The sequence below is a fragment of the Ptychodera flava genome, unplaced genomic scaffold, assembly GCF_041260155.1.
Source record: "Ptychodera flava strain L36383 unplaced genomic scaffold, AS_Pfla_20210202 Scaffold_63__1_contigs__length_709137_pilon, whole genome shotgun sequence".
NCBI classification, from domain to species: Eukaryota; Metazoa; Hemichordata; class Enteropneusta; family Ptychoderidae; genus Ptychodera; species Ptychodera flava.
In genome coordinates, this window is record NW_027248385.1 from 272,551 (window position 1) to 285,000 (window position 12,450).

The 12,450-nt window shown below is 39.9% G+C and overlaps 1 protein-coding gene across 1 annotated transcript in view; it reads left to right on the forward strand.

Annotated features, from left to right (window-relative positions):
• The first annotated feature begins 1,305 nt into the window (after nucleotides 1–1,305).
• LOC139128660 (MAM and LDL-receptor class A domain-containing protein 1-like) overlaps nucleotides 1,306–12,450 on the forward strand; it is a 38,347-nt gene continuing 27,202 nt past the window's right edge. The window contains exons 1-5 of the mRNA XM_070694395.1: nucleotides 1,306–1,456; nucleotides 7,453–7,590; nucleotides 8,266–8,610; nucleotides 9,454–9,594; nucleotides 12,430–12,450. The exon at nucleotides 12,430–12,450 is cut by the window's right edge and continues 224 nt beyond it. Coding sequence (XP_070550496.1) covers nucleotides 1,306–1,456; nucleotides 7,453–7,590; nucleotides 8,266–8,610; nucleotides 9,454–9,594; nucleotides 12,430–12,450 — 796 coding nt within the window. The remainder of the gene's footprint in view (nucleotides 1,457–7,452; nucleotides 7,591–8,265; nucleotides 8,611–9,453; nucleotides 9,595–12,429) is intronic.

A 12,450-nucleotide genomic window follows, 5' to 3' on the forward strand; every position in this document is an offset into this window, starting at 1 on the left:
GTCCTCCAGGCAAGACTGCCATTTCGGCAGCTGGACCTCATCTGAACTTTAACAACGGTAACGGTATTTATAACATTTCTTTCTTCACAAGAAACCATGCCCCTATCCGTGTAGTACTTTTGGGGCATTCTTTCATACGCCGTCTAGGAAAATACACGCGCCGGAACTCACTCATTTTTTTCTGTTTGTTCGAAGCGTGTTTGTGAGGGGTACCAGCGGAGGTAACTTTCTCGGAGGACATCGTACGTGAGAGACGTTTCGCCAGTTTTTGTATTTTCGGCATCGGTACAAACGATCTCTGCAGTGTGCATGATTCACAAGCGGCTATTGCTCATAGGATTATTTTATTCATGCAGAATTTCCATCGGCATTTCAACGTTCGTTTATTTTCATAAGTTGTAAGCTAAGTTTTGCATTGTGCCCGGGGCCCGTGTACAGAAAACATCCGGGACTTCAATGCACGTGTAGACGCCCTGTACAACAACTTGAGGGAGGCTTTGGCGGGAAATCCCTTTGTGTTTTCTGGTCACATGTCGGGTTATGGCGGTCATCGCTACAAGTATTCTACAGTGACGGGGTACACTTTAACGCGCCGGGTATGCGCCGGGATTATCGGAGTGTACGAGTACCGAGTGTACGCGGTGCTTTACTTCGCGCTTGTCGAGCATTGGCATCTTTTTAATTTTTTTAAAGTTTTAGCTGTGGTCGAAGTGTCGACAGAGTGGCATCAAACCAGGACATGGGAATCATGTGTGTGAATCTTGCTACATACTTCTCCCCACGCGGCTTGTTCAAGTTGTTGCTGTGCTTACAGCCCATTTCAGGTCCCAATGTCGGTTGTTGCTGTTTTTACAGCTTGTTCATTTTCCACTTCGGTGGAAAGTCAGCTGCTCTTGTAGCGCTGTTGTTTTTTTCCCACATTGTTGGGTTCAGCTGTGTTATTCAGCTTTTTTTTTCCCTCAGTTGTAGGGCCCCTTCATTGTTGGGACCGGCTGGGCATGCAACTTTGACATTTTGGCTGCGGAAGGGGTGGATGTATTTTCAGGGCAGCGTCCCTGAATGGATTCTCCATGCCTTGGATCTTGCTACCACTCAACCAGAGCTTTTCTTTTCCTCATCACCTGTAGTCGTGCACATGTCCATTGTGGGGGCGTTGCAATTTCAGTTTTCTGTCTCAGATTTGCAGTAGTTTAGCATGTGACCAGCTGTCATAAGTTTGGAACGGTTTGGTTTATTGTAAACTATTCAGTGGAACTCAGGTAATTTCCTTTTGCTGCCTAGTTTTCCTTTTCTTAGCTCATAGCCATGGCTCGAAGCAAAAAGGTAGCACAGAAGAAGGCAGCTAGCTCCAGTGCCTCAAGTAAAAGAGCAGTTACAGGTATGGTTCCTGCCAATGGTAGTTGTCTTCAGCAGCAGACAGTCAACAGCATCATTGTCATCAGCTTCTACAACAGTGGCAAGGGCTTCAACTCAGCTTGAGATCTTCACAGTCAAAACAGCCTACTTGAGATACCACAGCATCAACAACAGGCATATCTGCAGAACACTATCCATTATAACACGGTCCTTTTAATCAAAAGGCAGATGTAGAGTCACGCTGACATCACTCCATGTAGGTAACAATTACCTTATCCACAAATGGGGCTAAAGTAAGTATATGATACCTGTTTTCACCTACAGGTAAAAACAGTTTGTTAAGGCAAATGACGTATGCACTTCTTTTGGAGCATTCATATGCTGTCAGTCTGAGGGATTCTACGCGAAGTAATTTCAGTCAGTTCAAATTTATGAGAGCAGTTGTAGTAGAGATATAAATTCGCGGTGGACTTCATGTCCGCGAGAGACTTGTCGCCCAACATTGGGTTACAACTAGTGTGCTTTTTCATTACCATTACTAGTTATGTGTTCAAGATCAGCTAGTTCACATTTGTCAAGATTGTACTTCATAAAGTTTGCTTGCTGTACATTTCATTGCTGTGGTCGAACTTTTGCTGCAACAAAGTGGCGTCAGACTGAGTCATGCGAATTATGTTTGGCAGCCCTGCTTATTGCTCTTCCCATTAAGCTGGATTTTGCTGGACGTACAGCCCATTACAGGTTCTCAATGTGGGGTGTTGCTGTGTTTACAGCATTTTACCTTTTTTTCCTTTGTGGAATTTAGTGTGTTTTTCAGCTGGGTTTTCCCCTCATGGTTGGATTCGGCTGTGCTGGTCCACTATGTTGGGTGTTGCTGTATGTTCAGCTTTTGCATTTTTCCCTTGTGGAATTTCCCTCATGGTTGGATTTGGCTGTGCTGGTCCAATATGTAGGGTGTTGCTGTGGGTACAGCGTCTTCCCTTTGTGGAATTTGTTTCCCAGCTGTGTTTTCCCCCACATTGTTGGATCGGCTGGGTCAGCAGCAGTGTCATTTTATCCGCTTGTCATATGTGGGAGGCAGTGTCAGCATGTTACTGCCTGGGCTCCTTTAATGGTTTTCCCATGTTTGATTCTGTCTGCCACTCAACCTATTAGCTATGTAATAGGTATAATGCAACCATATTATTGAGACTCTGTCGAATTCTTTTTCTGCCTAGTTCTCCCTTTGTTTTCACCAACAGGCATGGCTCATGGAAAAAAAAAACTGTACAAAAAGAAGAAGGCAGCTAACCTCATTGCCACTCAGCATATTCAAATCCTGCATCAGACACTAGGGCTACAAGGCAACAATCAACAACATCAACTTTACAAAATGGACATATATTTTTGTTTTCAGTTATTCTTTAGGATATATAAGTTTATCCTCTCTAGATCAATATGAAGCTGTATTATTGTACATAAGACTTCAAAGTTATAGTAATGGCTCATCTATCTTGCTATGTCTTGCACATATATTTACAAAGGCAAGCCTTCCAATAACCAATCAGAGGTTTCAGATGTTTGGAATCTACTTGCCAGTTGAAGACCCAGTTTTAGTACAGCAACTGTGCGCCGTGCGTGGTACAGAGTCAAATGTTGTAAGCCAGCTTCCCCTTTCAAGTAGAGTCAATTTAACGGGAAATCAGCTGTGTTTTCTGGTTTGCCAGTGTGACAATTTTTTAACCTTCCTTTATCAATATGAGTGCATTACTGCTACTTTAAAACAGGCTCTCCAGCAATCATCCATAGGTTCTTGACGTATGAAGTCTATTTGCCTAAATGGTCGTTGGGTACAATCAGTTAAGTTGTGGAACAAGTATTTATATAGGATATCAGTTTAAGGCCAAGTTTAGCATAGTAACTGTTCGCAGGGGCTGCAGTAAGTTGTGCCATTCTGGCTTATTATCTGATGTCCCTAAACATGTTCAAGTGACACATAATGCAGCGTGTTCATTTTTAGCCGGATACCGGCCAAATTGACCGGCTACTTTCGTATTTTGGCCGGCTACTTTTCAGCACTGTATCGCTCTCTGGCCCTGAAATTCTGGTTTTGATAACAATATTTGATTTTTTTGGTGGTCTTGCAAGCAGGAGATAATATTTCAGAAGTGCCGATGTGGCTATATCATGTAGTCTAGCAATTTACGCGGTGAACTTATTGCTATCACTGTAGTACCGCGATCAGCGAACGTGTTGTACTCATACTGGGCCGCTCTCGAGGTCAACCTCGCTTGCCCGATCACAGGCCGAATTATTCCGACGTTCACATCGGGTATAGCCGAAAATTGGACTTACATACAATTACGTTATGCCCGCGAATAGCCGACCATTTCCGAATGAAGCCGACTTTTGTTTCTCAAACGCGGAAGAGAAAGTCGACGCTTGAGAGCTTTGGTTTTCTGCGCAAGAGTAGGGCCTTGTCTGATGGGCTTGGTAGGTTTTTTGATCAAATCTAAAGCGACCAAAAGTTACTGAGTCTCATTTTTCATACTTTGAAACGTCATGTCAATCCATCCATGGTCAATCACGATGCCAATATTCAAGTCGATCGACATCGCGTTTTGTGGAGGGGCCTTGGTTGTGTGTATCGCGGAAGAGAAAGTCGACGCTTGAAAACTTTGATTTTCTGCGTAAGAGAAGGACTTTGTCTGTTGGTTTTGGGAGGTTTAGATAAAATCTAAAACAAAAATTACTTTGTCTCACTTTTCGTACTTTTGAAACGCTACGTCGATCACAGTGTCAAATTTCAGGTCGACCGATATCGAGTTGTGTGTACTGTGTTACAATTGACTGCCGGTGCTTTGTACACACACCGTGTAGTACAGGCTGGCGTTCGGTGTCGTTAGTTTGAGGTTTTATCAAACATGAACACTGAAATTTACCTCTCTTTTTTCAATTATATTCAACATCACCAAAAAATCAATAATCAGCTCGCGGATTCGTTTTATTGTGAAATTAGTACTGTGAATTAAAATCACTGAAAATCGTGTTCCTATAATTCATTGAATTGAATAAACTGTTTGATTTTACTGTATCTTCAATCAAGTTTATTTAAATCAGTCAAAAACTTTGTACAGCTAGGGTGGCCAGGATTCCAGCGGATCGTTTTCTGGGTTGTGAAAACCCCTATTCTATGATGTATTTCAAAATGTTTGTTCAAGTCATGAGCTAAACATAATTCTACACTACAGTCTGGTGAAATTTTGCTATTATCCTTGTCAACTGAATGCAGTTGACAGGCCCGAATGATCAAATTAATTTTTCTGACGTTTTTTAAAAACTTTATCCCTTGAAAACATGTTGTAATTGACTATGGTAATGATTATTCTTTTTTGCTGAAATGGTCTTTAATACTGTACAAGAATGCATAAAATTACTCCAAAGTGACTTCAAAATTTAAAATTTCTTGGTCATAGAGACGGGGACGCCGTCCCTGAAACCCGCCCCCTGTGTGTATGTTGGAATAGCCTTTTATACACTGTATAAGAATGCATGGAATTGCTCAGAAATGTCTTCAATTTAAAAAAACCCTTAAACACCACACCACACCTCCCCCCCCCCCCCTGCTCAGGGAACCTGGTTGCACACAGAAGCTAACCGCCTACTTTTCTGAATTTTCCGCCTACTTCAAAAATTTTTGAGAAACCTGCACATATAAGGAGCAAGTATGCTTTGTAGGGTGGGGAGGAAGCTGGTTAGAATATGTTTATAAAGTTCAGGAAGTTTTTAGGTTCACACTATGCGCCTCCTCCAGACTAGCAGATTCCATTTCACATTGCTAACAATATTTTTTGCTATCTTTGCATTCCACGCATTGTGATTCCATATGATTGACTAGGCTTTTTCAGAGAGAATTTTTCCCTCCAAAAGGGTTTTTTAATCTCTGTTTTTTAGAGCAAGTCTCTCTTTGGTTTTGTTTAGCCACAGTAGGAAATACATTACTCAATTCGACTTTTGTTCCTTGTTTCCCAAGGTAGTAATACAAAGAAGGGGTCAACAAGACTCGTTTGTAGATAAAGTACAAAACGTAGTTTACAGACTTTACAATTGTTACGGGTTTACCTCTATTGCTGCAATAAAACAGAGGGTAGTAGCGTAGCCAAGCACAGTATATAAGTAGGATGGCTAAGTTATTGCTAGTTAGACACTGGTGCTGTGCCAGTATAAATTTTGCATACATCTGTGAAACATGCATGAGTCACAGTTCATTTGCCAGTTTCTCAACACGGCACGGGTCAATGTAGCAATCAAGACAAGTCACTGTTCGCAGGGGCTGCAGTGACGTGGACTTTCTTCTTGTGGGGCCGACACAAGGTGTGTCTTGTGGCGTGTTTGGGCCCCACAAGATTGGGGCAAATTAAATGAGTTACCTATGTAGGTGAATTCTTTGTTAGACTGTTAATTGGTCACCCATTTTGTGGCCCACTTTATGTATTTCACAGTTAGCAGCATGTTAATCATTGTAAGGAAATTTGTTTGTGTGTCAGTTTATTGGTCACCATTTTGTGGCCTAATTGATGTATCTCATCTTTGCAACTTTAATTTTATCACAAGTGTAAGTAGGTTAGTTATTGTAAGGTCACACGTTTTGTATTATGTTTGCGTGTCATCAATTAGTGGCCTGTTTGATGTATTTTACAGTTACAGTTTCTCATTAAATGGTCACCCATTTGGTGGCCCATTTCTCCCACAAAGACATGAGTTGGGTATTCCTTAATTTTGCTGGTGTTGTAGCTGGCTGGGGCACAGCATCACTACCAGTGATGTGGGGCCTTGTCCAGCATTGACAGCGTTTGCAGGGGATAAATATTAATAAATGATTTTCGGACACAAACCGATTAAATCATTCTATTTCTTAAAGACAAAAAATACATTCACTTTTTGAACAATATTTTGAATTACAACGTTAATAGACATGCTAAGTGTGTACCTTGCATGCATTGAGTTATAGATAAACAAAATCCTAATTCAGATTTCTAAAGAAACAAATACTTTTAAACCAAATATTGTTTACATTCCTAAGGTACCACATCTATGGTGCACATATTGGGTCACTCAATGTCTACCTGAAGTCAAACGCCACGCTTGGCGATGCCATATGGAGCAGAAAGACTACGTATGGTGACCAGTGGAACGAGGCGAGGGTCTCTCTCAAGTCATCTTCATCTTCAACCAGGAACATCGTACTGGAAGCACAGCAAGGTTTCAGAATCCACGGCGATATAGCTGTGGATGATATAACACTTGCAGATGGATATTGCACATTAGGTAATCATTACATTCATACAAAATTTGTTTTGTTTGGCAGATCAAATGTTGTAACATTGAATTATAGTAATCATCTGATAGTAATTTATCTAAGATAATATACTGCGATGAATTGAAACAATTCTGCAAAGGCACAGTCACATGGAATCCGTCCGTTATACTGCGATCTCTCGCACGGGTTATGAATGTCTGGAGCTGAGAGGGTGTGCGGAGGTTGTGGTAGATTGGGCTGACCACTCTGATATATCATTTGTCGGAAATTGATACGGGAAGCTGTCTGTTTTCACAGTCCAGACTAACTTCACAGGTGTGGTTGTTTCATTGCAGCGAAACCGCGAATAGACTATAGACACTGTTTTCGTTTAAGCTAGATCGCACCACTGACACAGATATTCAGACTCTCAAGATTTTACAATTCTTTTCTGATCTACCATCTGTGGGTATTCATTTTAAAGCTCTTGGAGAAAGAAAAATTTTCCCAGGCCTAGTTTTTTCGAAAAACTAAAATATTATTTTCTCCATGGAGTTAACGCAGGGATGGCGGCGGCCATTTCGAATTTCAAATACCGGTAAATTTTGAATTCATTGTTTCGCTAGTACTAAAATTTGCACAGTGACCTTATGATATTATTTCTCGGTTTTAAAAGAGAACGTTTGGAAGATTCCGAGGAAAATTTAAGTGAGAGTTTAAATATTTCACGTTCGAGGAGCATACTTCTTTAATATCCCACGCCATCCCCTATTTTAATTTTTTGCCAAAACGATTCATTTTTCTGTACGACTCTTCAGCTTATACTGGTTGCGATTTTGAGAGTGAAACCATGTGCAATGGTACAAATGACGGAACTGACGATTTTGATTGGTCGATCAGCACTGGTGATGATGGCATAGGACCGTCCTTGGATCATACCTATGAAAGTGGAACAGGTAAGGTGTCGGCGTCAGATAAGCTTTGAACTTGACCTTTCAATACCAAAGCCTGGGAATTACCTCATCCCAAATTGGACGTTAGTCTAAAGGCTCAAAGCTGCCCTTCTGTTATGGAATGAGCATTCGATATGATACAATGCAGTAAATTAACGCCCGGCACTCAGTCACTAAGCACAGACGCAACAGTCAAAACAGCTCGGCCAAATCCCAACTCTTGCAAATTGGTATGAAGGGTTAGCAATCTTGCAAGAGTGTGGCCGTACTGGAAGACTTTTCCTAGTGCGTTTGTATTTAACTTCATTTAGAAAATGACCATTCGTTGGACTTCGTTTTATATTATTATTTCATCACGCAAAGATGTTGAATATGACATATGAATGCTGACATTATAATTTCTGTATGTGATGACAAATATCAATCAGTGCCCTATAAAAGGAATTCAATCACCTGTATGTATATTGAGGATTATTTTTTTTTACCTAGGGTTGAATAAAGTATTAATACTGACCTAAAGTTGTGCAGTGTGCTCAGAGGATTCCAGAAGTAAATATGCTGACAGAAGTAAATTTGGATATAATATGGATGTATGCAAATTTTGAAACAATTATTTTACTATATATTGTTTATATGCAAATTTAAGTTGACCAAGCAACTGTAGTTCCTATGTTTTAGGTCACTACCTATTGGTCGAGGGCACATCAACGAACGAATCTCAAACAGCTCGGTTTCTGACCGACACTTTAACCCTCGATTCGAACAAATGCCTGCAGTTCTTCTTCGCTTGGCAAGGGCTTGACGTCGGAATGCTCAGCGTCCGAATTAAAATCGATAATAACTTGAGACAGCCGATCTTGGAACGAAAGTTACAAATCGGAGACGGGTGGAATATTGGCAGAGTCTCCTTGGCTCAACAGGCAAATTTCCAAGTCGTGTTTGAGTTTGTACGAGGTGCTGGTGAGACCGGATACGTGGTTATTGACGACATACAAGTCATGGACATCGACTGTCCAAACCCTAGTAAGTTTTATATGTAGAATAGTAAGATGAGGAAGTATGACTCTTCGAACATTTTCTGTTTGTATTTTTGCAACAAAATACCCTTCAGCCGAACTGGAGAAAGAGAAGGAGAGACATAATTTTAGGCATCCGTTAGAAATATGCTAATGAGACAACAAATGCATTGTGAATCTTAGCAACAGTGAATACTACTTAAGGCCAGCTATACAAGACACTGACATTTATTCTTTTAATGGCCGACAAACAACACTATTATAATGGACAATTTTGTATCTTCAAGCAGAGCTTCACTCAATGATTATTCAAATGAGTTAATATTAAATTAATTTTCGTGTTCATTGTTCCTCGGTTGTTGATGTTTGCATTGCTCTTTAAAGGATTTAATTATAAATTCAGCCTTTTCGTTTTAAGGACGAGAAGCACACTCACTTTTGTATGAGTTGTTCAAAGTTTGAAGTATGGAACTAGAACGTATAAGTCAAGTTGCAAAAGGCAATCTGTCGAATGCGCTAGAAGCGCTTTACTGAGAAAATAAGCAACAATGAGTTGTAATGGATATTTTTCCACTGATCTTCAAAATATTTCCCAGTTTCATTTGATTTAAATCCATCGTATTCTTTGGTGGCGTTGTCGGCCCAGATATTAGGGAATATTCAACAGAGGGGCTTCGATTCAATCAAAATACAGTTGAAAGGTAAATGAGCTCGAGTGCAGCAAATTATCGGCTGGCACACTATACAGGAAATGTAAAATTTTTACGAATGTCAATTTGTACTTTTTATCGACTAAACAAGTTTAAAGAACATGATCATTCAAGCTGGCGAAACTTGTGCTTCGTTTCAGGCCACTGTGATTTTGAGGATGGCAAGTGTTCTTGGAGTAACATTGTAAGCGGTGACGATCTTGATTGGATGCTCCAAAGTGGTTCAACGTCGACTCCGTCCACAGGACCGACAGCTGACCACACAACAGGAAATATCGACGGTAGGATTATACAATTTAATGCAAAATGAAACTTTGGGACAGATTGTCGGATACAATACCCTCTGTTTTGCGGGTTTTCTTTTTGAAGCTCATGGAATAACTTATTTATTTTTACTGGATAAATTTTGTGACAATAAAAAATGAATCAGACAACAGAGATAACACAGGGATGGTGGCCATTTGAATTCCCTGTGTCAAAAGATTATAGATAATGTTTATCTATAGCACTACGTTTTGCACGGTGACCCATGATTTTATGGACTTGATTTTGAAAGGAAATAATTTAAAATATCCTTACGTAAAGCCATTACACAGCTTAAACAAAAAGACAAGAGCGTTGATCGTGAATTCAGGTCTGTTACTAAATAGAACTGCACTCGTGAAACTTCGTTATTAAAGTTGGTCTTTCATTTGGGCTATAGGTATAAGCTTGTTGAGCCATTAACTCATACGAATTAGCGTGACTTTTTGTAGCCATTATAATACTAGCGGGTTTTATTCTCGTCGTTTTTTGCGGAAAATGCACACAAATATTTATTTATGCATAATAATGAGAAAAATGACATCGTTTGCAATCAGTGCTATCAGTTAAATTAGAATTTTTTGGACAACAATTACGCAAATCGGAAATTCGAATTAACTTGTTGATAAAAATTAAATGCACATCACATGTACACGCGCTGTACCTATATAATTATTACATTGCTCCTTGTCCTTAAGGGTATCGAAACAAAGATATGTCGCATATGTTTTGAGAGAAAATACATTATTTTTGTTATAAGGATGAAATTTCATTTCTGCGGGGATATGTACTTAGTTTCTCTACTCCTTAATTTGATCAATATTATTGTAGAAGCATGACAATACTTTGCATTAGTTGAATAAAATTTTGAATTTTTTAACCATTAACATTTTGAAATCTACCTTAACCCTCGTACATAAAGAATTTTCGTGAATAATACTACTTAGACGTTATTTAGGCAATAAAGCACAACCAGCAATGGTATACTGTAACGCTCGTAGTTAGGGGAATTTACGAGTTGAGGTACCAGTCTGGATCGTAATGCTTTCAGTACCGAAGCTGACAAACCAATATGTAGATTGTAACACACCCTTGTACTTTATTACAAGATGGCGACCGTGTCATTCACTGTCAACGGTCTGATCTCAAGTCTCAGTCTAAGCTCTCTACAAAGTTAAATACATCTTCAAACTTACATAATTACAAAAGTTATCACGTGGTAATTTTCCCGCCAGTCTTTGATTGTTTCTTAAGATTAAATAAGATCACACCATGGAATATCCCGTTCTCGATTGTTCTCATTGAAATCTTAACCAATAATTAATTAATTAAACTATCACACTATCTCTTATCTGCTTCTCGTACGATCTGAGTCAATGACCTTCACACGTCTTGGCCACGTGAGGGACGCTTCGAGATAAAATCTCTACAGGGAGGGGCGTTGTACCACGAGATTTTGACCAGTTGACGACATATATGCACGAGCGATGGCGAGTGCATATATGAAGTGAAATTGTCAAAATCGAGTGGTATACCATCGCTGGGTGTGATTGATTGCTATTATATCATAACAGTATATTTAAATTCTGGCATGGAACGTCATAAACGGATTTTGCTCAAGTTGAGAGCTCGCACGTATGCCAGCTGTGGTATATCGCCTATATACCACGGTTCTTTTCGTGTCTCGACCAATCAGATTGCAGTATTTGTACCATCAATATACTGGTATGATATAATACCAAATATCACCTATTCCTGTGTCGTAGCAGCATGAGTGTCATTTGTGCTGTGTCAGACACGAGACGAAGTCAAGTGTGCTACGTCAGACACGAGACGAAGTCGATTGTCTTACGCAACACAAATGACATGAATGCTGATACGACACAAGGAACAGGCAATATTGGGTAATAACCGATTTATCAAATACCCATGCCAATAATTTTACTAACACTTCGAAAAACCTTAAATTTTGAGGCTTTACTTCATTACGCCTTGCGCACAAATATCGGAATATTTATGTGAACAGGCTTAAACATGCGCGACATAACTGCAAGTCCTCCATGTCTCAATGAACCCCTTTGAAGAATGACACCAAGATTCAGAAATCGTTTTACAGGAGGAACCTTTTAAGGTGCAATATGCTATTACAATTGTAACCGATCAAAAGCTGTCCTCAGACTTAAATCTATTCTGATTTTGATCGTCGTACATGCGGAGCTCGCGCGGAGAGGGGCCGCCATTTTGTTTGTTTAACATGAGATTTGACATGTCAACTGTCGTTGCGCGCGCGACATCGCTGTTACGCCACGCGCTCACTACCTGTTCAGGGGTAGACCGTGCACAGTGCCGGCGCCGTGAGAACGGCAGAATGTTTGCTAGAGCTTCGCCAAAAAATACGAGAATTGTAACAGAAAAACCATGGGAAAACATTACAAGACTCACCAAATTATTTCCGTATTTGGCCACCAGAAATACCCGTGTTCCTCGAAGCCCTTCAATTTTTTCGCTTGTGACATCGGTTTGCAGGCGGGAAGAGGCAGCCATTCCGTTTGTTTACGTTATTTACCAACTAGCTGCTAATGTAGTTCAGGTAAACTCCAAACCCGATGACGTTTATCGTGCATATCTCGACGTTTACCGTGAAATAACTCGGCTGATATTTTACGGTGAACGTCACTACGATGACGTTATATAAGAATGGGTATATGATATATATATATATATATATATATATATATATATATATATATATATATATATATATATATTATTCCTGTCTTACGCTTTCGACACAGGCTTTTATCTATACTCAGATGCCTCTAATGCCTATGCCG